Source organism: Lissotriton vulgaris, unplaced genomic scaffold (assembly GCF_964263255.1).
Source record: "Lissotriton vulgaris unplaced genomic scaffold, aLisVul1.2 SCAFFOLD_915, whole genome shotgun sequence".
Taxonomy (NCBI): Eukaryota; Metazoa; Chordata; class Amphibia; order Caudata; family Salamandridae; genus Lissotriton; species Lissotriton vulgaris.
In genome coordinates this window covers 363,811-390,283 of record NW_028248894.1, presented here as the reverse complement: position 1 = coordinate 390,283, position 26,473 = coordinate 363,811, and the positions used below count along the sequence as shown (strand labels likewise).

Sequence of the window (26,473 nt, the reverse complement as noted above, 5' to 3'; positions counted from 1 at the left end):
AAAAACCTGCAAAAAACACATACACACACACGCACACAGAGTAACAAGAAAAATACTCAGTCATGAGAATGGCCTTTTTTGGCATCACTCATCTGGTCAACCAATTGCTGGTGCATCGACCCTCACCCTCGCGATATAATCGCATCAGATTTCCACTGTGTGGACCACTGACCTGAAGCTTATTCCCGCCTAGTCCTTTTCACAGAATCTGAAGTAGGCAGTAAACTTGCTGCGCCACGCCAATCTAATTCTCCCTGCTGCTCTCTCTGGCCAAAATGGCCTCCGGCTGAAGTGCTGTATGAGTCAGAGCACGGCAGGAACAATAAATAGCAGACACAAATGCAGGCCTGCAGGAAGCATACTTATGATATTTTTATTAAATTACTGCCGGCTCTTCTATCCATTCTACATATGGATTGGTAAAGCACATTTAAAACATTATTTTAGGCACGTACATGTATCCACAAACACTTTACACTCTGGCTCCAAACTTGCAGCAGGAGGCATCAACTATGTAAAAAGTTACTTAATGTGGCAGAATTCTTCAAAATGATTGTCTGTTCTCGCAGCGGGACTAAAAGGGAATTACTTCCACTACACAAACAAAAGATTCTGCAAGACAGGCAATCTATTCAGATCCATCGGCGGAGTATTCAAACTACAGAGGTCAACCCCAAAGTTATCTGCATGGAAAGTGACGTCACAGATCCGATCAATGTGCCCAGTTTTTGGTTCTTGTACAACAGCAGCTCCATCCAACGCATCATCTCTAGTTACAATTATCTCATGTTACAACTTTCAGCGACAGAACGAGCCAGCAGAGAACTATCTAAAATAAAAGAATTGAACAGGGGGATGAGGGGGAGAGCGAGGGGCGGACTTTAGATCATTAGTGCCTACTTTCCTTTCCATCAAGGCGAACTTACAATAAATACAAGATCACTTTTATAAAAAAAATAAAAAAAATATTTAACATAATACAGAAGCAAGTGAAAGGCAGCTTGGCTTTTTGCTCCCCCCGCTGAAGGTCTTGTTTGAAATTAGATCAGCCACCCCTAACATCTAATTATTCGGGCTCGCCTTCCCTCCTAATTCAAATTCTCTCACCAGGAGCAGACTGAAAGGCATTGCATATAACGGGGGGGGGGGAGCCTTGGGTTTACCTACGAGTCGAGGAGAGAGAGGTTAGGCAGCGGCGGCCGGCATGCTCGAGGGGTGGGGGCATTGCCAGTGGGGAATAACAAACAATTAAAATAAAACTTACCTGAGTGCTGGGATACCGCACACCGCCTCCGCTCCAGATCGATGAAGCTCTACTGGTGGGTCCGCATGCTCCTGCTGCAAGAAGCAGCCAGCAGGCAGCTTCCCTCCCATTGCGTCAGCCAATCACAGCGCTGGTAGGCGCAGCACGAGAGCACGCCAGCCGCAAAGTTTTCTCCACACAGAGAACAAGGGAAAGTGGGCGTTCCCGCTCGAGGGCAGGGGGGGGAGTGGCTTACCCACTGTTGTGGGTACTGACTGTTTGGTCGGCTTCAGGACCAAGCATGACGTGAAAAGGGATGGTGATATTAACCCCTTCACTGCGGCGGCTATTCAGCCGCAGTGCTAATGGGGCGGGGCGGCCGCGCGGCGGTCCTGTGCTCGTGACGGAACCGCTCCGTCACGGCACGCGGGTGAGCTGTGCTTGTGACGGAACGGTTCCGTCATGGACCGCCCCGCTAAATAGAACGCTCAGCGCAGGCGCGGAATTCGCGCCGCGCATGAGCGGCGAGCGGGCCATGACGGAACCGTTCCGTCATCAGCACAGCGCACCCGCAGCTGATGACGGAACGGTTCCGTCATCAGCGTGCAAAGGGTTAAAATAAAGACATCACATTGACAACAATAATAGAGACTCCTCAATTTTTTTTCACAGAGTATGAGGAGTTCATGTTGTAGGGGGTCGATGGCGTATTTAGTTCTGGGTATGCCTGACATGACTGACTGCTACCACGCTACTGCACCTTTACAAGCACGTCAGTCAAGAAGTTTCTCTATTTTTATATATGCCAATTAATTTATCTCTGCCTTAGGCACAATTGCATAAATGTGTTATTTCTTATTAAACTTTTTCCAAACAAAACAGTGGAAGTACTATTTATCATACTTAGTGGTCACCTGTGGTAATATGGGGGTGCCGAAAAAATCTATTTTTGGCTCCCCAGTTATCAGTACCAATGTTGATGCTGTGAAGGATCGTCATGCAAGCCATGGCCGCTGTCTCAGAATGGGCTTTCAGGAGCCCCTAATATGCTTGCATGTGAGGGATACTTAACATATAGACCCTGGCAATGCGGTTTTATTTTGGGGTTACGTTTCTAGTACTCACTTATGGTGGTTGCAATTCTAAAATGGTGCATGGGCATGGTGAAGTTGTCACCAGAGGTTTTTCAAGAGGGAGCTCCCAACATAAGAGTGAAAACTGCTTGGAGGGAAACCAGCCGCCACCATGACAGCAAGTCGTAATACAGCGAACCACATTTTTTACATTGGCAATACTAAAGGAATGAAAGTCATGGTGCTATACCTTCAATCAGTTCCTATGTATGGATCGATAGTCAAAAAGAGGATCATAGAATTGCCATATGTACACCAGAAAATATTTGCAGATGTTTTGTACAACTTTTTCATTTGCAATTATGAAACTGTGAAGTGTTAAAATAGGCAAGAGAGATTAGATGACAAAAAGAACACTGAAAAAAACAAGCAAAGTTGGGAAACATATGTGACCCAAGATGGTCCTCCTTTTTCACAATGATAACTCACAGGTTTGCTTGTAATTTCAATTTCAGATTTGTTCTATCAGGCATTTTAAAAGGAAAAAGTCGAAACATCTACCGTCCATCCACCGGGGCAGCCATGCTGCTGACTGCCATCCACGCCTGTGATGAGGTACAACTCGCTTTATCAGAACTGTTATGACCATGTATTCTTGCCTTGGAATCCATACTGCTCAAACCTAATTAACAACTGAGTTGTACATAGCGCAAATAGTACTGAGATAAGTAAGATTGTGTCCAGAGTGGTCCTGTGTCATTGGAAAATGTTCTTGATAGTTTGTGTCTTGGGTCAGATGAGCCCAGGTTCCTTCTCTGTAGCGGGTGAAGAGCTTCGCAGAGGGCAAGGCCGGTCCTCACTCAACACCGCACCTTCACACACAGTGTTCACACTTACATTCCAGTGGAGGAAAAGCCCTGGAGTAAGGTTAGAAGACTTCTAATGAGTGTTTGATATTAAGTCCCCACGGTGCAAGTATCTCCACAAAGTTATACAGATAAGGATGTAGGGATGGGGAAAAAGATGAGAGATTAAGGATAAATTCTGGGTGTCCTGGCCAATCCCATGTCAAAATCCCAGGAGATCACTAGAAGTACTATTACTATTCCCATGTGCTGTTTCTCTCCAATTGCCCACCTCTGGGTACCACATCACTCAGTTGCAGAACAGCAAACTGCTTCTTTAACTGTTGAATTAGGCTCTGCACATCTGGTACCTGGCCAATGGGCATATAACATATGCAGGAACTCACATGCTTGCGCACCTCTAGTGTGCAGAAACTTGCTGCAAGAGACCAAGTCTTGTTTTTTCCGCTATTTTTGTGTTCTTAACACTCTGTTTTCCTTTTTCTTCAACCCATGTAAACACATAATAAGGGTTAGAAACATGTTTGGTGTGACACCAGCCGGCTGCACCAGCTGATACACTCTACCCCCTCTATCTCATATCTGAGGAGCAATGATTTGTTGCAGACAAGCTCCTAATGTGGAATCCTCACAGAACTATCTAGGCTGCGTGCACAGATTTGCCTAGATATCCTTCAAGAAATGTAGGATTTCACCATCAGGAAACACATTCCAAACTTTATACAGGGGCTTGGAAAACTAGCAATTTGCCAACATCTCTTCCTTTCAATGAGGCCCTCTGTACATTGCTGGTCCACTACTATGTGCAGGTCATCACCACTGACACCTTGCATGTGGTGTGAGTAATCCCAGGGAGGATGGAAGTGACTGATCACACCATGTTCTCCCAGTACCTCACAGCCTATATCAGCTAGGTCGAACTATCAAGGCTCCGGCAAGGGGCTCCCAGCATTTGTGAAGTTTAGGGGACAGAACCCTCAAGTGTCCAGGAGACTCCTTTGCATGGTCTGTTTGAATACTGCTGCCCATCTGGATTTAGTGGTGCTGAACTGCAGCTGCTTTGTCGGATTCAGCTTGTCTCTCCTTCTGAGTAAATCCACTCGGAGGACATGCATGCCTCTCTTGGTGGACGTGAGCTAGGGCACTCAGTATTTGTTAGCTCCTGTGACTACATGTGTTTATTTCATGGAGTAGGACATACCTCCATCCCTGGGCACCCTCTTCTTACAGCTACTGCCTGGGGGTTCAATGCGGTTCCTATGCCTCCTGTTCTTGGCTTTGAGCTCAAGGAAAAGGAGTTTGCACTGAAGGTGGGGTGCACAAAGAGGTATTGTGTGTAGAGTTATACACTTGATGAGGTACTAGAAGGTGCTGCAGACAATCCTGTTAATTAGTTAATGGACTCATCCTGACAGAAAGAGACAAGTGTCCTCCAGTGCCTAAGTACCATGCCAATCTCCCCAATACACAGGAAAATGCTGAAATGCACCAATCCTCATACATTCCTCTGCTTTGGTTGGTTGCCAGGAGATGTTATGATGGGAAACAGGGCTGTCCTGGAGGAGTAAATACCGAAGTAGTACATTACATTCACTTCCCCATTCTTTGATCAAATCATGGATTGATGGAAGACATGACTAGAACCCCCAGTGCCATCAGGGGTGTAGCCGTTATTAGCAGTCTACCTTCTCAAGTGCATCACATAATATCTCTACACTGGATGTCCCTCTGTTAAAGTGAACTCTCTAGAGGAGTAGTACAGCGGTTAAGACACAAATGATTAGGATCAACTGGAACTAGATTTATATTGCCATGATCTGCTCCCTTCAGGTCTGGGCTTGGTCGGAGCTCGATGCCTCCCAGCTTGCTTCTGGTCTTCTGAGTTCTAATTAATTTCTGGATGCCTCAAGTGCCAGCCTGAAAGTCAGGAAAATTGTTCTAGCCCATATGGGATTGGTAGCTCTCAAATTAGTAGTGGGACTCGTCCAGCTCCAGGCGCTTGTGTTCTTGTCTCTCATGGCAACTACCAGCCCTCTTGGTACCGCAGCCTAGTCTCTAGGTGTTTTGGAACAAAGACAAACATCATTGGGGATGTAGCCTTGCGGCAAGAGCGGTCGATGTCGAAGCTGGCATACCAGGTTCGAGTTTCGGCAACGACGCTCAACATCTTGTGATCCTGGGCAAATCACTTAATCTCACTATGCCTAACAAAAAAAATGACTGTGTCCTTGTGTAATGAAACTGGTGCTATGTAAAGCGCTCTGATACCCGATATCTTTGCGTCTAGTTCGCGCTATATAAAACTCAAAAAAAAAAATACTTACTTTAGTAGATGCAAGTAGGTTCTTTGTGATGATATTGCATACTTTCAAATGTATACGCTGGCAATTAATACTACGAATAGCTGAAGACTAGTTCTTTAAAAAGGAGTCTGGATACCTGTGTTCAGAAAGTCCTCTGTGTCCAGGTAGAGATGATGGGGCAGATTTATGTTAACTGGCGCATCCCCAGGGATGCGCCAGTTAATGTCCGCCACAGTGCGCCACAGCTACGCCACCCATGGTGCAAAAACGGCACAGATGCGTGACGCATATGTGCCGGAAATGTGGCACATTGCTGGAGTTGCGTCGCAAGCGCAACGCAGCTCCAGCAAGGCTCGGGGGTGCCCCATCTTCACAATGCTGCGTCAAGACCTACGCCTGCTTCAAGCAGGCGCAGGGTTTTGACGCAGCATTGGCCAGAAGGTGACTGAGTGAAATCTCATAGATTTCACTCAGCCACTTTCAGGAGGCGTTCCTGCGCAGGATCGCCCCCCCCCCCCCTGCGTAGGAACGCCTCCTTATGGCGCAGGGCTTTACAACGTGATGCATCTCCTAGATGCGTCACGTTGTAAATAGTGCGCATTGTTTGCGCCGCCGTTGCGTCAAATAAAGTGACGCAATTGCGGCGCAAAGAGGCGCAAGGGCATCATAAATCTGCCCCAATATGTTGAGTGAAGACTGGACAGGGTCAGGGCTTCTGGTATTCATCATATGACCTAGCCCCATGCACCCCAAAGGTCTAGTAAATGATATACATTGCTCTTTCACTGGTCTAACAAATATCCATGTTCATGGGAGCATTCAGACATAGTCTGTTCATCCTCTTTGATATGCAAAGCTTTCCACTCAGTCAGTGCTTCTGGACACTTGGGTTCTTCAGAGGCAGGCAGGCACGCATAATAGAGCAGCATATAGAGTTCTCCACTAGTACGTTGAGGAGATATCAAGTTCCATTCAGGTGGACGGTGTTCAGTTGTACAGGGATCTGGTCCAGAACAAGTTTGGTCTTCTCTCAGGACTCAAAAGCATGATTCATGTCCCAGAACTGTTAACAACCCCACTGTGCCCCAGAACAGCATTACAAAGGTGAACATTGTCCTTCTGCTGTATTTCGACACTCTGAACAGCATCAACAGTAACCTGTCCCTAAACAAACATACTTCCACCTTTACAGCAGTCACCGCAGCAAATTCTAGTGAGACCTATTTTCTAGCCATTCAAATCCCCTGCATTACTTCTTGGTATTCAGAGATGGAGTAAAGCTCAAACTGTAGTTATGAGCAACTATGGTCATTTGTCCTCAGCTTTCTTGTACACCATTTTGTAAGGCATAGAGGATTCCCTGTTGATTGAGAAGTCAGCAAACCTGGATTACTCCCAAAAGTTATAAAAAGGTCCTCACTTTTTTTAATTAGTACAAAGTGTCATTACTGATTCAAGTCTCAAGGTGTGAATGATGCCAAGGCTGTATGTGTATGCATGCATGTGTTGACGCGTTTGTTCTTTTAAGAAAAGTCGAGAGGCAGTATCCGTGGGAGGTAAAGTACATTGAGAAATTCAGCCGAAAAGAATTCCACTAAAAGCACTCACTTGATCTTTTCAAAGTATTAGATTTATTTAGCAAATATAATTAACATTACATAAGTAATCTGACTAGAAGAAATAATACCAATCCCCACAGCACATAAATTGTATAAGAAAGAAAAAATCAAGCCAAATGAATATGGCTTAATCAAATCGCCTTTGATTGAGCAACTGTGTGCTCTGTACAAGACCAAAGTGAGCTCAAACACGGCTTCTAAAAATATGCCCATAAAGTGTGCTTGTAGAATGAGGTCTGAATGTGCTGTATGCCAATAAATTCAAGTCTTTTTACAGAGGTTTGAACAATGCAAACACAATGCATGCATAGAGAACTAATAATTGTGACACAATTAACAGCAACAGGAACAGAAATTGAAATGTTACATGAAAATAAAAAGATTTTCTTTTGCTTTCCCTCCAGACACTTGTATGCTCAACAATTCACTGTGATTTTCTGTGTGAGCATTCCCATATTTTTCCTCCAGAAGGAAAATAACAACTTCTAAATGTAGGGATCTGGTGACCTCCAGATTCTGCTTGTTCCAGCCTGATCCAGTTACCGCCTTTTGACCAAGTGACACTGCAGCTGTCCGGGTATTTCCACTCACTGTCCTTCTTGCCAACAGACCCTCTGCCCAACCCAGGACCTACTTAATGCAGGCAGCAGCGCAACTGCATCACTAGGCACTTGGTCACTTAGCTTGGCATTTGCCAGTGGCCCCCAGTTCTGTTTGTTGCAGCCTGATCCAGTTACTGCCTTTTGGCAAAGTGAGACAGCTGTTGCCTGGGTATTCCCGCCTGGGTTTTCCCGTTAACAGTTCTTCTCACCAACAGAAGCCCTGCCCACCCCATGACATACTTAATGCAGGCCGCAGTGTGGCCACGCAGCAGATGCGCTGCAGCGCCCCAAATGCAAGCCTGTCAGTGCCTGGACTGCACCCAGCACCAGGAACCCTGGCACCATGACCATCCAATTCAACACCACAGCCACCACAAGAGCCAATGAACGTTGCCACTACCCTCTTCCATTCTCTGTGACCTCAACAACACAAACCGGCAAACTCGCTGCTGCCTCTCATCCCCTAGCACCATGGTACGATCTTTCTTCAGCACTCATTGCAATTTCACCTACAACACCTCAGATGCCAACACCACCACTTCCAAACAACTGATGCACGCCACCACCACGCATCAAATGTCCACCATGCTCCTCAATGTCTGATCCCTAAGGGAACACTCCACCGATATCTGGGACCCCCTCAACAGCAACACACTGGCCTTCTCTTCCTGATTGAAACATGACTCAACACAGCCTCCAACCTGAACATTGTCACAGCCATCCCGCCTGCCTACAAAATCATACATCAAGACCAAAAACACATTCCAGTCAGAAGCTGCACCACCTCCACAGACTTAAACACCAACCTCAATGGAACACCTCCACTTCAGAATACGTATAGACTACAATACCACCCTTAGGGAACCCTTGCCTGCTGTCCCCCAGCTCTAAAAGTGGAATTCTTCAACCACATTGCAGACTTCATCGCCCCCCTCTCCATCAGATCAACCAACTACATTCTCCTCAGGGAACTGACTTTCCACCTGGAAGGTACCACAGAAGACACACTAACTCCATGGCCCTCCTCGACAGCCTCAGCAACCTCAGTCTCATCCAGCTGATCCAAGGACCAACCCACACAGCAAGCTATGCCCTTGACCCTATTTCAATCAATCAGGATTTAAAAAGTGAAGCGAATCGCCCAATAGGGTATCCGGGTGCTTGCTGGTCCCGGAGGTCTATTTGAACAGCAAGATCTCTTGAGGGCCATCTTGAGGAATATTCAGAATTCCGGAAATGAGGTGATAGTCCGGAGTTGCATGGGGAGGCTGTTTCAGGTCTTTGCTACCTTGTGTGCGTGGGTCATCAACTTGAATTGGCATCTCTTCTGTTCGGGAGCCAGTGAAGTTTCCTGAGGTGGGGTGTGATGTCTGTTCATCTGGGAAGGCAGAGGATGAGTCTGGCTGTGGCGTTCTGCATGGTATGCAGCGATTCCTACAGACAGGGCATTGCCGTAGTCCAATAAGCTGGTGTTGAGGGCTCATGACACGGCGTTTCTTGTGTGCTGAGGTAGCTCTTTGTAGATCTTATGTAGCATGTACAGAGTGAGGAAGCAGTTGGAGGAGACGGCGTGGATCTGTGACTTCATGGTGAGCTTGTTGTCAATGATGATTCCGAGGTTTCTGGCATGGTTGAAGGGAGTGGATGTGGGTCCTAGGTCTTATGGCCACCAGGAATCGTTCCATGTGTCGCTGTTTTTGCCAAAGATCAGTACTTCTGTCTTATCTGTGTTCAGCTGCAGGCAGTTGTTCTTTGTCAAGTAAGCAACGTTGGTCATGCATCTATTGAAGTCAGCTCTGGTGGTGATGGGGTTGATGGTAAGTAAGAGGATGAGTTGAGTGTCATCTACGCAGAAAATTATTTTGAGACAGGGTGATCTGACGATTTTGGCCAGTGAGGTCCTATATGCATTGAAGAGCATGGGGCTGAGGGATGAGCCCTTGGGAACACAGCAGGTGATATCCTTGGGTTCAGAGATGTAGAGTGGAAGGTGAATCCTCTCGGTTCTTCTGGTGAGGAACAAGGTGATCCATCTGAATGCATCCACTTGAATGCTGATGTGGTGGAGTCTTTCGTTCAGTGCGTGTTGGGATACAGAGTCAAAGGCTGCCGAGAGGTCAAGGAGGATCAAAGCTGCTGTTTCTCCTTGGTCGAGAAGGATTTGGATGTCTTCGGAGGCTGCGATCAGGGCAGTTGTTCTCCAACAACAGGTTCACGACCACCCACATGACCCCGCTGATATGGATCGACATTATACATCTCAAGATGCCTGTCCACCTAGCCACCTCTCTAAAAACCCAAAACACTGGGGCAAAATATCAAAAGAAAACTCAACCAAGACTCCACAGGAACTCCCCAACCACACCGGGAACCTCGATGTCGGCACCATGCTCTTCAATAAATGGCTCTCCAACTGCGCCAACTGCACCACTCCTACCAGAAGCAAGACCTACAAAAACAACAAACGACCCATTTGACACACAAATTATCTCAGGGAGTCCAAGTGCCACTGCAAATAACTTGAGAGTAAATGGGGACTTGACAAAAAGACACTGCAAGATCTCCATACAAAGGCACCCAATACAAAAAGTTGTATTTGTTAAGGTACATCAATACAATAAAAGAAGCAATTTTAATACAATCCAAGGGATATTTCCTTTTTTCCTAAAATACAACAAAAGATTTAAATTGGGGTAAAAGGGTAAATGTTCTTTTTATGCGGTAATAGCAACTAATAGCAGAATTTTAAGTAATCCCTAATAAATAGCCAGAAAAGTTTTGAAACATTTGAATATCCTAAAACATACCATTTCATTTGGTGAGGATAAAACACATATTCCGGCCTCCTGAGCTGCATGGATATTAAATTTAATAAATGATGGTCTTAAAAACAGACGCCTTGCTCTTTGTAATTCCGGACACACAAATAAGACATGATTAAGATCCTGGATTTGAGTATAACATAATTCGCAAATTCTCTCTTCTTTCGTGATTTTGTCCCATATGCCATTAACATCTCTTAAGGGCAACAGATTAATTCTCAAAAGAAGCATCAGTCTTCTAATCCCATGTGGTTGATTCCAAATCAAATAAGGCTGTGGCCTTTTCCCCAAGGCACTACCACAAACCAACTCATTTTGGGACTTAGATTTACTTAGGGCAATGTCTCTTGCCATGCTAACAGAGCTTGCAGATTTCTTTATAAATAGCTTCAATGCCGATTTTGGCATAGATGATTTACTATTTAAGCTGAGCCCAAATAAGTCATTTGCATAAGCAAATGATCTAAGAAATGCTGATTGATCCTTTAGCTTGTCAAAAATTTCCACTCTCAGAGCAGCCCTGAGTAAACCCTCAACTCCCCAAAGGAGAGCGTTCCCCCACCTCAGGACCGCAGACAAAGCTAAAATAACAGAGGAGACTAAACCAAATTCCAAGTGTAAAACATGTGGGGCGGCCAGAGAATTTAAATTACAAATTTGGCGGAAGAACCGCTATTTCCGTGGAGGCGGGCCTTGTGTCCGGATGTGCGTGGCGCGAAGCCTGTGCGCAACAGAAGTGGAAAATCTCCAGTGTGCGCTTCAGGCGTCACCGGAAGTTAAGGCGAGATTACATTTCCTGCACAATGGCCCCTGTTTGCGCTCCTTACGTCCCTTGGGAATAGCGCCAAGCCTGACCTCCATACAGTAAAGCAGGTGCACATCACTGGGAGCGCGGGGCAAGCACACCCGGAGCTGGAATGTACAGAACCTGGGAAGAAAAAACAATGAAATATTGGGTACAACGCTCGCTTTTTTTCCGTAATCCCACGCCCGCACACGCCCACGCCCCCAGCACATGCCCACAGCACACGATATGAGACATGGCATGAAGGGCGGAACGTACCACACGTCCCCAGCGTTTGTCACACCCCCAGCACACGCCCACAGCACAATGCAGACACGCCCACAAGGGACTACTTTGCTTGCACGGTTCTTTGACCTTTTAAATGTATATGGTGGGAGTCTGCATAGCCTATGTCCTTCTGCTGCAACTGCCCTTTCCAACGCTATATTGGGTGTTGTGATTGGTGCTGTGGTTCCTGAGATTACCCACCTCAAAGGTTTGGGCTCTCTCCTTATTATATTAGTATAGATTCAGGCCTCCAGCCTGGGAGGCAGCCTTACCAACACATAATTTAATATGTTCTGAGCCTCGCCCGTTTTTTGCAAAGACCTTTCCCAGATACAAATATGAGTCAACTAATTCTAGTTCTTGATGCCCTAACAACCACTTATACCCTTTCTTTATTCTATGACCTTTCTTGTGGAAGATTAAAATGTTGCTTTTCGAAATTTTAATTTTCATAAAATGACCCGCCGCATATTTAGTTAGGACATCCAGCCGACGTTGCAAGCCGATGGGAGTTAAATCCAACATTGCAACATCGCCTGCATAAAGTAGGGACGCTATAGACAATGAACCAATTCTAGGGGCATCCCCCCTAACTGAATTTAACGTGCCTGGAAGATCCTATATATAGAGGGAAAACAGAAGAGGAGTCAACAGGCAGCCTTGCTTCAGCCCATTATCAGTCTCGATCCTGCATAATAGACCTTGCTGGCCTCCCATCATCACTTGACACCAAGGGGCCCATTATGATGTCGGGCAGATTGCCCCCGCCGGGCAATCCGCCCGACATCCACACTCGTTTTCCCCCCGCCATATTAGTATGGCAGGGGGGACCTCGGCGGACGGAAAGACCGTCCGCCGCTTTTCCGCCCCGGTCGCCTTGCGGCCGTGGCGGAAAAGGATTAATATGGTGGCGGTGTCTATCAGACACCACCAGCCATATTACGATGGGCGTCTGTAGGTGCCTTTCCGCGGCGGCGATGCCGCCACAGAAAGGCATGCGGTCTTCACTCTTGGGGACCCCTGCGGGCCCCCAGAGTGAAGTATAGGTGGGGGGTGCACACGGGGGGGGGGTACCACCTTCATTTGCATTAACAAAGCGGCAGGCACCGTGCGGTGCCTGCCGCTTTGTTTATGCAAATGCATCAATGCATTTTTAGCATTGTGGCGGGCGGTGCAGAGAGCACTGCCCGCCACAATGCTAAAAATGGAGGATGTGCCCGCCACTGTGGCGGGCACATCCTGATACCCCCCACAGGACCCCCGCCCTTATGGCGGGCGGTCCCGAATTCCAACATGATGGCGGGCGGACAAAGTCTGCCCGTCATCCTAATGAGCCCCCAAGTGTCTGTATGTAATTCTATCAAGAGGACCAGGAGAGGGTGTGGCATTCCGAGATGATGAAGCTTTCTCCACAGAGTTTGGCGATCCACTTTATCAAATGCAGTGGAGAAATCAATGAAAGCCGTATAGACTGCCATGCTTTGTGAGAAAGTATATTTCTCTACAATGGTTTGGACAGCCGCAATGTTTCCAGGGTTCCATGATTCTTTCTAAAACCCGCCTGTTCGAGTGGTAAGATGTTCTGAACATTGGCCCATACATAGGCAACCTCAACCTCTACCACCAACTACAAGAAGCAAAGAAAAACACCATTGCTTGCAAAGAAGTCTTCACCATCATCAAGGAGTTTTCCAATCTTGCAGCGGCCAACAACGGCACCATCCCATCCAAAGAACTCTTCAACAACTCCTCAAACTTCTATGAACAGAGGAATGTCAGGTCCTACAATGCATTTAACCTACAGCATACTGATATAAACTCCCCGAACAGCCAGACACCTCCTTTATCGCAAAACAGCAGCCAAGCAACTGGAAGCCCCTCTCAAATGAAGAAACTACCACCCTGATGAATACCATCCAATCAGGAGCCCCCTTAAACCCATGCCCTCAATTCATATACCACCTTGGTAGAACTATCATCTACCTGCGCTCACCGGTATCATCAACACCTCCATAACCTCTGCCACCTTTCCATCTTGCTAGAACAATGCAGAACTCAACACCCTAATGAAGAAAGCCTCAGCAGCTACAGGCCCATCTCACTCTTACCTTTTCCAGCTAAAGTCATTTAGAAAACCATCAATACCCAATTCACAGACCACCAAGAACTCCATCAAGTCCTAAACAGCTCTCAATCAGGCTTTCGCACTAACCACAGCACAGAGACTGCCCTCATTGCAGCCAATGATGACATCAGAAGCATCCTGAACTGAAGAGAAACAGTTGCACTCAACCTCATCAACCTCTCCATAGCTTTTTGATGAAGGTTCCTACAATTCACTCATCACAAAGCTTCAGCACTTGTGTATCTACGGACTGGCCCTCAAGTGGATATCCTCCTTCCTCATGGACAGAACTCAATGAGACTTCCCCCTACACCTCAGAACCCAAGAAACTCATTTGAGGTGTCCCCCAAGAGTAGTACTCAGCCCAACACTCTCCAACTTCTGCATGATGCCCCTCGGGGACATCATCAGACCCCACTGCATCAACATAGTATCCTACGCCACAGGCACACCTCTCATTCTCTTCCTTACCAACTCAAACAACACTACAAAGGCAAACTTCACCAACTGGATGAGCAATGTCACTGCTTGTATGAAAAACAACTGCATTCAGTTCAACACAGACTGAACCAAAGTCCTAATCTTCTACCACAACCACTCCCCCTAGGACGCCTCTTGGTGGCCCTCTGAACTTGGCCCCTCAACCAGCCAGGCGGACTATGCCATGAACCTCGGGATCATCCTGGACACCACCCTCTGCATGAGCAGGCAGATCACTGCTATCTCCTCATCATGCTTCCACATCTTGCAAATGCTACACAAGACGTTCAGGTGGATCTCACTGAACACCAGAAGAACAGTCACCCAAGCTCTTATCACAAGTAGACTTGATTACCAAAATGCCTTTTACATCGAATTTTCAGCCCATGTCCTACATCGACACCAAACCACCCAGAACACGGCCAGACTCATCCTCAACATCCTGTGAAATAACCATATCTTTCCACACCTCAACAATCTCCACTGGCTCCCAGCCCAGGAATGATGTAAGTTCAAGCTACTCACGAACAGCTACAAAGCGCTCCACAACACCTGTCCAGTTTACCTCAACCACCACCTCAACTTCTACCAACCCACCAGACATCGTTGATCTGTGTCCCAGGCAAAAGCTCGCCTCCTGAGTATCAAGAAGACCAGAAGCAGAGGATACTCCTCCTCATACCTCTCAGTCAAGACCTGATACGACCTCCTGAAACACCTCTGAACCTCCCTTTCCCTCACAGACTTCCAAAGGAACATCAAGATATAGTTCTTCCAGACGAAACAGGCAAGATCTCCTCTTCCCCACTCAGGCCTGTCCCACTCAGTTCCAGGATACCCTTTGTAGGATTAGCCATGCTCTTCAAATTCACATAACATACCATCATCATCATTATCAAAAATTGTTTATTTTGAATTACGAATCAATAAAACGCATACATCAAATCCAACAATTCAATACATAACATACCATACCATTCATGTCATTACACACCATTGTCTTGCACATACTTCGTGCTGGAAGGAAGCACCATAAAATATAGGCATATGGGAACATTTACACATCTGCAGAAACTCGCTGCATACTTCGTCCTTGTAAGGTTACATTTGTTAGCCATGAAAAGTACAAGTTAAGTAGATTCAACTAATTCACAATGTGTTTTTTATTTTATAGACACAGAAATGGGTGGACATTTACTTGTTGTGCATGTTCAGGCCTACTCTGTGCTGAACTACAAATTGATGTCATATACATTTCTAATTTGTTAAATAGCCTTCTTAATTCCTCCCTCTGATAATTGAAAGTGATCATACCACCACAACCTCACAACATCGTTGTCATCATATCTGACCCTTTAGATTCTTTCAGACCTATACATTTCACTCTATCATATTCTTCAGCTATTCTCTGATCCAGTTAGATTGCTTCTTAGGTGGCTCTTTTCATCTTCTTCTTGCCTCTGTACCTAAAATGCAAAATTACATCATAGATATATGTACATCTAATATTTTCTACTCTGCCTTTACCATTTTTTCCTTATCACACATCCTACACATGTCCTTAGCCTTCTTTACACACCCTAAGGGTAGGATGTTTTGGTGACATCTTAATCACAGTTTTGTGTTTACTGCTAAATCTCAACACTTGGGAACATGCAAGTTTAACATTCTGTGTTTTTGATTATTATATTCTCCAATAAAACAATGCTACACTTCAGTTAGTTTGCACATACTTATTTCTGGAAATGAAACATTCTTCATGTTAGTACTTTTTACATCAGCACTGTGAAACTTTATAGGAACTAACATAAACTCAATTCCTTCAAGATTTGCAATAGCAGTTAACTCATCCATCGGAACAATACAATCTGTATTAACTTCCTCTATGCGAATCTGAGGCATTATTATCAAGCAACATACTGAACAGGACAGACCATAAGACCAATGTAATTGCATGCAAGTCACACCTTCAGAAACAGAATAGGGAGATGTGTACACATATAACAATCAGTAACATTCAAGAACTCCCTATAATACCATAGCAGTACCATGTCAGTACTTTCTAAATAATAATGTAATAATTATTTCTAACATCTAATTCATCATGTGCAGTTTTATTCTCATTAGTAGTGTTTGAGCGATATCCCACAAAGTATATACCAGCTGTCCCAAACGACAGTGGAAATTAGAACTCAAAACAATTTTGGAAGTCATGCAAATCTTCTCTCTTCGTGTGGACATTTTCTATTCTGATCTATCTTTCAAAAACAAATCTTTCCAAACATTTTGTCAGCAAAGACTTTCCAAAACCTTGTTTCAAAAACAAAGTGCTTCCTAAATCAGTTTGAAAGATGTTCAATGGTCAAACGTTAACTGTATTTCAGAATAACCTATTCCGTATCCAAGATTTTCTCAGTTTCTTGTTCAATAATTTATGTTGGCTCTATTGGATTATCATATAAACAACCAAAGATTTTTCAAATGAATGTATTTTTCAGGTTCATTTTTCCCCAAGTACACCCACTCAGTAGTCGTGTACTTTTTGATTGGCTTTCTCTGTCTCATTGGTTAAGTGCTGCACCTCCATCTGAGAATTCTTCAGCACTTACTTCATGCTCTCCCGTTGTATTTCTGTCATGTCTTCCACTATTGTTGCATCACCAAGTGCATAACTACTTCAGTCTGAACTTCTTTCTCTACAGTTCGGTTTTTAGCACCTGAACTTCCACTCAAACATCTGTTTTGTTTGTTTCCTCTTAAACTTTGATTTTTACTGTTTTCGTTTTCCTCTTCTGTCATCCCAATCTTTGGGCCATATTATCAAGATTGGCGATAACATTATCGCCGCTTTAGCGGCAGGAAACTGCCGCTGAAGCGGTGATAAGGGGCTTGATAATATGCCCTTGTGAATTCCCATAGAAGCCCAGGTTCACACCAGAAGCTGGGCTTCTATGGGAATTCACCAGAGCATATTATCATGCCCCTTATCGCCGCTTCAGCAGCTGTTTCCTGCCGCTAAAGCGGCAAACATTTTATTGCCGTTCTTAATAATATGGCCCTATGTTTCAAAAACCAAGTTCTTAAAAAATGAGTTCAAAAAATTAAAACAGTCAAACGTTCACTGTATTTAAGGAAAGCCTACTCAGCAACGGAGGCTGTCTCGGTTTCTTTTTCAACTCAACTCTTTTGGATCTCCAAATAAAAATCAAAGAGCTGAGAACCTTTTAAATTAATGTATTTTTATGGTTCAATTCTTCTCAAGTACTCCCACTCAGGAGTTATGTGCTTTTTGTTTGACTTTCTCTGTCTCATTGATTTATGTGTTGCATCTCCCTCTAAGGAGTCTACGGCGCTCACTTCAGGCTATCTAGTAGCACTTTCTCTCATTTCTCTGGCTACTTCTAAATCACCAAGTATAACACTGAATTTGCCTTCCTTGGGCTCATTTTTGTGTAACTGAACTTCCATTCAAACTGCTTGTTTTTTTGTTTGTTTCTGAAATTTGGTTTTCACTGTTTTTGCTGCCTGTTCTGTCACCTTTCCCTTTATATCCAGGTTTTGAGACTCGCTCTCTAACTCAACAACTCAAAATAACAGTTTTTCTGATGCCCTCACTCTCCTAGAAGGCAGTTCATCACACTTTATAGCAGTGTTTGGTACCCGGATTGCCTGATAAGGACCCTTTTTGTCGGCAATCTTTTTTTACATGCTTTAAAAAAGAATCCACTCACCTGGTTTTAGATTTTGACATGAAACTGAGAACACAGGTGGTGGCAAGCTGCAAGTAGTTAAAGATAGAGCACACTGTATCAGCCAAACACATGCAATAATCCAGGATCAAGCCATCGGTAATACTGAGCAGGGCTGCCGAAGGGATAGCAAGAATCTGCATTGGTCTACCCATCAATACTTCATGTAGGTTTAGACCACTCTTTTGCTCTGAGTACCTCTCATACTCAGCAATACCAGAGGGAGTGCATCTGCCCATTTCTGATGACTGGATGCACACATGCCAGCTTGTTTTTAATTACACCATTCAGCCTTTCAACAAGACCTCATGAGTGTGATTAGTGGTAACTGAAGTGAAACCTTTGATCAATGCCTAACACATCACAGATCACCTTCATTAAATCATTCTTTCAGTGTCAACCTCTGTCCGACTCAATTGTCAGTTGCATTACATATCTAGGAATCAACTCCTTGAGCAATAATTTTACAGCTTTCAGTGCATCACATCTTTTTGTCAGGTATGCCTTAGCCCACTTTGAAAACATTCGCACCACTACTAAGATGTACCTTAGATTAGTATGTGGTGCCATTTCCACAAACTCAACATGCAATCTAGTGAAAGAACCACATGCCTTTTCCCAGATGAATCGTGACTACATGAGTTTTCTTTCCAGCATTATTTTGTTGATCCAGTGTCCTCTGTCAAAGACTTTCTGCACTATTCCTTTTGTGAGGGTTGAACCAGTAAAGATTAAGGGCCTCATTTATGATTTTTTTGCCATAGGGCAGTGCAGCAGGCCTTGCTGCTGTGGTGCCCTACGGCAAAAGAAAAGGGCAGGAATATCTATTAGATACAGCTCATTTCTGTCTTTTTCCCCTGCGCTGGTGCACAATGAATGTCCTGTGCTAATGCAGTTGAATTATTGAGTGGTATCACAGTCTCACACTCTTTAGTATCCTGAGGATATCAATCTTGTTTGACACAACATGAATTCATGGAAGGTTGGAAAAAACAGAGCAAAAGAAGGGGAGTATGTTTTAAATCAATTCTTTACTTGAAAAAAGTTATAGGGGATGTATGTACACAAATTAATGAAAGCAAGAGAAGTCATGAACAAAGAAGGACAATGTTTTTTCTATGGTTCATAACGTTATGCATCAACTCCAGCTAAATCAAACAAACAACCCAAATTATACAATAAAAAGTGGTTGTAGGTTGGCGTCTGAAGACAACATTAAAGGAGATGATGACACGATGTCGACGTTTCGGTCTTTGCTGTACTCATCGATAAGACCATCATCAGGACGATGTTTATTCAAATGCTGTAAAGGACTCCCTACATAAAAATAAATTGATCATTATCAACATAATCATTTTAAAAATTACATAACCCTTAAAAGCTCTGAGAACGTAATGCATGCATTAGACTTTAGGAGAGTATCTACCCCTTCCCGGTAATACCTCCTATCTGTTTAAAAAATCAATTTTGAGTCAATATGACTGAATTTCATTTGAGTGGATATTAGACTTCTATAATTCAAAAGTCAATCCACATGAAGAAGTAATCACTTTAAAAAACAACAAAACCTAATATTCCAAACATGGAGTTTTGTACAGCTAAACATGCTAAGTTTCTTAATGGAATAGCAATTATAAGTTGAGTGTACTTTGTTTCATATTTAAGAAAGCTCATCTGAATAATCTAACGGAGGATCTTATTTTAACAGCTCAATTGTGTATAATCATTTATCTCAAATTTCATAAATTCGTGAACATCCACATAATATAAGAAGAACAACAATTCCTTGAATAAATAATGGTTTCTAGACGCGTGTATTTGCCTTGGACTGAAACGCTCTTAAAAAGCACATTGTCAGTAATAAATACAAGATTTCATTCTCATTTCTCTATATGGAAATAACTGTTTAAACGGAACTGTCTGGGTACATGTGAAAACAGAGTTTGATGCGTTTCAATATATGTATACACAAAGACATATGGACTAACACAGCTTTCAATGACAATCAAACTAGCGGTTCTTTTTAAGAAAACCAAGTTATGACAAATAAGTGTAATCGACTTGTCATCTTCAATAACCCTCACATCTCGGTAAAAATACCGTGGAAATAAAGCTCGACTTTTGGTTATACTTCGAAAGCTGACAACATACCTTTATGTTAACAAGGGGAACCGCGTCAGGAGATAAGGACGGTCCACATAAAAGTCTGAGGGGAGAGAAACCCTATTAGCCTCAGAAGCGGTATGAATATCGAAATACATTTGATTAATCGGTATTATGCCTACCTTTCAAAAAGACGAATCTGGGACAAAGTCTGTATATTCAAGCAAGCTGGCTAATTAGTCCAGTCAGGAAAATATTCTGTCCTATCTGAAAGGAGTTATATTAAATTGGGTTACTTTCAGCTAGTTTGATTGGCGTTTTTAGAACATGTTGACTGTTTTGTATATATTTCATATAGATATAAAACCTAGACAACTCGCTGATGAAAATGGAGCCGATCAGTCTATTTTTTACACAAGAACAGAGTCGAAAGATGCTAGCGCATTTACTAACTAATTAAGTGCTGCTAGCGTATATATTTCAAAATCCTTCAAAAGTTTAGTATACAACTATTGCGCAACGTCTGGCATCTTAACTCTAATGACATTGGCTGCCTGTACTTACTTCTTTGGGATAAATCCGGCGGCAAAAAAGGTATCACCAAGGGTTCGTCTTTGTACTTTGACTGAACCACGGGTAGGAGCATTTATAGTGAGTAACCCGGAAGTACAAGTTCTATATGTACGAGTCTGTTGGTAAACGTCTGAAAGCTTTTGATATATACGATATTTAGGATCGTATACTAACCAATAAATGTGGAAAACAAAACTGAATGGATCTACTCAAGATTTAATAATATTCTACCGGAAGTGTTGGCTGTTGTTAACACACTTAACGGTCGCCATCTTCGATCGGTATATTAAATTGAACCAAAAAAGGGATATATGAACAAATGATCCCGATATTTTTAAAAGTTTTTCAACGCATCTGGTTTCAAAAGAGAGCTATACAAAAGGAAGATCAGTTTAGCATAAATTAGCGATTGCCAAACCGACAGCAATAGCACTCGTCTATTAGGAAGGCGCCATCTTGGATGGGGAGAATCTAATGTATTGTTTGAGGCATAACAGTTGTAATTGCTAATGGTTATATAGATCGAAGTGGAAAGTAGTTCAGGTATTTAGATGACAAGACGATCACAACACACAGTTCAAGTTATCATCTTAATCTGGCAGTTCATAAATAGCAAAACATACAGTAATTATAACCTGACAGTGTACTCAATGTGTCACGAGAGATATCACTGGAACTTTTAGCTGAGGCACGCCAAAGCGTGCCATTCTGTATAAGAGTTTAAACCCATTTTTACTGAGTCAGCTAGACAAATCCAGCGTTGCTCTTTTACGGTCAATAGATGGTCCACATTGGGTTGTCTAATAGTTGGCTTGATGACTTCGACTACCCACCAGTGGAACTCATTTTCGGTGTGGTTTTTGATAGAGAAATGGTCTACTAATGGAGCATTTTCGGTGTGACAACGAATTCTAGATTGGTGTTGTAGAATTCTTTTTTTGATTGGTTGGGTAGTCTTACCGAAATATCTAAGACCGCACGGGCATTGAATGCAATATACAACATTCGTTGTATTACAGTTTGAAAAATTCCTGAGTTTAAAGCATTTGTTGTTCAGATCAAACTGCTTTATGTTAGAAGTAGTATTGCAGGCTGCACAGTGATTACATTTGTAATGTCCCTGTAGGGGACTCAATTGTCGCATGTTGTCCACTAGGTCAGAGTCTTTTTTGTTTTTATATGCGTGGACTAACATATCTCTCAAGTTTCTAGCTCTTTTAAAGGCAAAGAGTGGCTTGTCAGTTAATTCTGGTAGATCTGACAGTAAAGACCAGTTCCTGGAGATCACTTTTTTGATTAAATTAGTGGATGTGCCAAAAGTTGTAAGACATACTAATTTCGGTTCTGTGTTTTTAACTTTAACTTGTAGTAGTGATTCTCGATTATTATACCAGGCCCGCTTAAGAGACTGTTTCAGTAGCCTGTTGGGATAACCACGGGAAAGCAATTTTTGTTTCAATACCTGGGCTTCCTTGAAATAGTCAATCCTTCTTGTGCAGTTTCTACGCAAACGCAGAAACTGCCCAAACGGCAAACCATCACGCAAGGCTTTGGGATGACAGCTGTTATATTTTAAAAGTGTGTTTTTCGCCGTGGGTTTGGTGAATAAGGTTGTAAATAAGGTACTTTCTTCGGAGACTTTAATGGAGATGTCCAAGAAATCAATACTCAAATTATCAGAAACCAAGGTAAACTGTAAGTTGGGATTTTTTGTGTTGATCCAATCGTGAAAATGCTTCAATTCTAATGGAGTGCCATGCCAAATAAAGAAAATGTTGTCTATGTAACGCAGCCAACATCTAAGGTTGGCTGCGAATGGATTGTTAATGTCATAGATGAACTTATCCTCAAAGTTGGAAACATAGACATTTGCTATGTCGGGCGCAAAAACTGCGCCCATGGCTACTCCCTTCTGTTGTTGGTAGAAAGTTTTTTTGTGAATGAAAATTTTTTCACAAAGGGGTATTCGCAGGCAGTCTATAATGAAGTCAGATGGAACCTAATGGGGTCTATCTCTTTTTTCCAACAATGATAGTAAGATGTTTAAGGCTTCTTCTTGAGGGATGTTTGTGTATAGACTTTCAATGTCCATACATACTAAGAGTTCAGTATCACTATCAAAGGGGGTGTTTTCGACTTTGTTAATAACTGCCATGGTGTCCCTGATGTAATTTTCACTTTCTGTGGCAAAAGGGCGGATGAAAAAATCTGCACAGAAAGTGAAAATTACATCAGGGACACCATGGCAGTTATTAACAAAGTCGAAAACACCCCCTTTGATAGTGATACTGAACTCTTAGTATGTATGGACATTGAAAGTCTATACACAAACATCCCTCAAGAAGAAGCCTTAAACATCTTACTATCATTGTTGGAAAAAAGAGATAGACCCCATCAGGTTCCATCTGACTTCATTATAGACTGCCTGCGAATACCCCTTTGTGAAAAAAAAAAAATTTTCATTCACAAAAAAACTTTCTACCAACAACAGAAGGGAGTAGCCATGGGCGCAGTTTTTGCGCCCGACATAGCAAATGTCTATGTTTCCAACTTTGAGGATAAGTTCATCTATGACATTAACAATCCATTCGCAGCCAACCTTAGATGTTGGCTGCGTTACATAGACGACATTTTCTTTATTTGGCATGGCACTCCATTAGAATTGAAGCATTTTCACGATTGGATCAACACAAAAAATCCCAACTTACAGTTTACCTTGGTTTCTGATAATTTGAGTATTGATTTCTTGGACATCTCCATTAAAGTCGCCAAAGAAAGTACCTTATTTACAACCTTATTCACCAAACCCACGGCGAAAAACACACTTTTAAAATATAACAGCTGTCATCCCAAAGCCTTGCGTGATGGTTTGCCGTTTGGGCAGTTTCTGCATTTGCGTAGAAACTGCACAAGAAGGATTGACTATTTCAAGGAAGCCCAGGTATCGAAACAAAAATTGCTTTCCCGTGGTTATCCCAACAGGCTACTGAAACAGTCTCTTAAGCGGGCCTGGTATAATAATCGAGAATCACTACTACAAGTTAAAGTTAAAAACACAGAACCGAAATTAGTATGTGTTACAACTTTTGGCACATCCACTAATTTAATCAAAAAAGTGATCTCCAAGAACTGGTCTTTACTGTCAGATCTACCAGAATTAACCGACAAGCCACTCTTTGCCTTTAAAAGAGCTAGAAACTTGAGAGATATGTTAGTCCACGCATATAAAAACAAAAAAGACTCTGACCTAGTGGACAACATGCGACAATTGAGTCCCCTACAGGGACATTACAAATGTAATCACTGTGCAGCCTGCAATACTACTTCTAACATAAAGCAGTTTGATCTGAACAACAAATGCTTTAAACTCAGGAATTTTTCAAACTGTAATACAACGAATGTTGTATATTGCATTCAATGCCCGTGCGGTCTTAGATATTTCGGTAAGACTACCCAACCAATCAAAAAAAGAATTCTACAACACCAATCTAGAATTCGTTGTCACACCGAAAATGCTCCATTAGTAGACCATTTCTCTATCAAAAACCACACCGAAAATGAGTTCCAAAGGTGGGTAGTCGAAGTCATCAAGCCAACTATTAGACAACCCAATGTGGACCATCTATTGACCGTAAAAGAGCAACGCTGGATTTGTCTAGCTGACTCAGTAAAAATGGGTTTAAACTCTTATACAGAATGGCACGCTTTGGCGTGCCTCAGCTAAAAGTTCCAGTGATATCTCTCGTGACACATTGAGTACACTGTCAGGTTATAATTACTGTATGTTTTGCTATTTATGAACTGCCAGATTAAGATGATAACTTGAACTGTGTGTTGTGATCGTCTTGTCATCTAAATACCTGAACTACTTTCCACTTCGATCTATATAACCATTAGCAATTACAACTGTTATGCCTCAAACAATACATTAGATTCTCCCCATCCAAGATGGCGCCTTCCTAATAGACGAGTGCTATTGCTGTCGGTTTGGCAATCGCTAATTTATGCTAAACTGATCTTCCTTTTGTATAGCTCTCTTTTGAAACCAGATGCGTTGAAAACTTTTTAAAAATATCGGGATCATTTGTTCATATATCCCTTTTTTGGTTCAATTTAATATCCCGATCTAAAATGGCGACCGTTAAGTGTGTTAACAACAGCCAACACTTCCGGTAGAATATTATTAAATCTTGAGTAGATCCATTCAGTTTTGTTTTCCACATTTATTGGTTAGTATACGATCCTAAATATCGTATATATCAAAAGCTTTCAGACGTTTACCAACAGACTCGTACATATAGAACTTGTACTTCCGGGTTACTCACTATAAATGCTCCTACCCGTGATTCAGTCAAAGTACAAAGACGAACCCTTGGTGATACCTTTTTTGCCGCCGGATTTATCCCAAAGAAGTAAGTACAGGCAGCCAATGTCATTAGATTTAAGATGCCAGACGTTGCGCAATAGTTGTATACTAAACTTTTGAAGGATTTTGAAATATATACGCTAGCAGCACTTAATTAGTTAGTAAATGCGCTAGCATCTTTCGACTCTGTTCTTGTGTAAAAAATAGACTGATCGGCTCCATTTTCATCAGCGAGTTGTCTAGGTTTTATATCTATATGAAATATATACAAAACAGTCAACATGTTCTAAAAACGCCAATCGAACTAGCTGAAAGTAACCCAATTTAATATAACTCCTTTCAGATAGGACAGAATATTTTCCTGACTGGACTAATTAGCCAGCTTGCTTGAATCTACAGACTTTGTCCCAGATTCGTCTTTTTGTAAGGTAGGCATAATACCGATTAATCAAATGTATTTCGATATTCATACCGCTTCTGAGGCTAATAGGGTTTCTCTCCCCTCAGACTTTTATGTGGAACGTCCTTATCTCCTGACGCGGTTCCCCTTGTTAACATAAAGGTATGTTGTCAGCTTTCGAAGTATAACCAAAAGTCGAGCTTTATTTCCACTGTATTTTTACCGAGATGTGAGGGTTATTGAAGATGACAAGTCGATTACACTTATTTGTCATAACTTGGTTTTCTTGAAAAGAACCACTAGTTTGATTGTCATTGAAAGCTGTGTTAGCCCATATGTCTTTGTGTATACATATATTGAAACGCATCAAACTCTGTTTTCACATGTACCCAGACAGTTCCGTTTAAACAGTTATTTCCATATAGAGAAATGAGAATGAAATCTTGTATTTATTACTGACAATGTGCTTTTTAAGAGCGTTTCAGTCCAAGGCAAATACACGCGTCTAGAAACCATTATTTATTCAAGGAATTGTTGTTCTTCTTATATTATGTGGATGTTCACGAATTTATGAAATTTGAGATAAATGATTATACACAATTGAGCTGTTAAAATAAGATCCTCCGTTAGATTATTCAGATGAGCTTTCTTAAATATGAAACAAAGTACACTCAACTTATAATTGCTATTCCATTAAGAAACTTAGCATGTTTAGCTGTACAAAACTCCATGTTTGGAATATTAGGTTTTGTTGTTTTTTAAAGTGATTACTTCTTCATGTGGATTGACTTTTGAATTATAGAAGTCTAATATCCACTCAAATGAAATTCAGTCATATTGACTCAAAATTGATTTTTTAAACAGATAGGAGGTATTACCGGGAAGGGGTAGATACTCTCCTAAAGTCTAATGCATGCATTACGTTCTCAGAGCTTTTAAGGGTTATGTAATTTTTAACATGATTATGTTGATAATGATACATTTATTTTTATGTAGGGAGTCCTTTACAGCATTTGAATAAACATCGTCCTGATGATGGTCTTATCGATGAGTACAGCAAAGACCGAAACGTCGACA

General features: G+C 42.5%; 1 protein-coding gene across 1 annotated transcript in view; it reads left to right on the top strand.

Annotated features, from left to right (window-relative positions):
- Nucleotides 1-26,473, top strand: part of LOC147663776 (alpha-N-acetylgalactosaminide alpha-2,6-sialyltransferase 2-like) — a 322,592-nt gene that overhangs the window by 247,766 nt on the left and 48,353 nt on the right. The window contains exon 7 of the mRNA XM_086950201.1: nt 2,832-2,931. Within this exon, the coding sequence (XP_086806327.1) occupies nt 2,832-2,931 (100 nt within the window). The remainder of the gene's footprint in view (nt 1-2,831; nt 2,932-26,473) is intronic.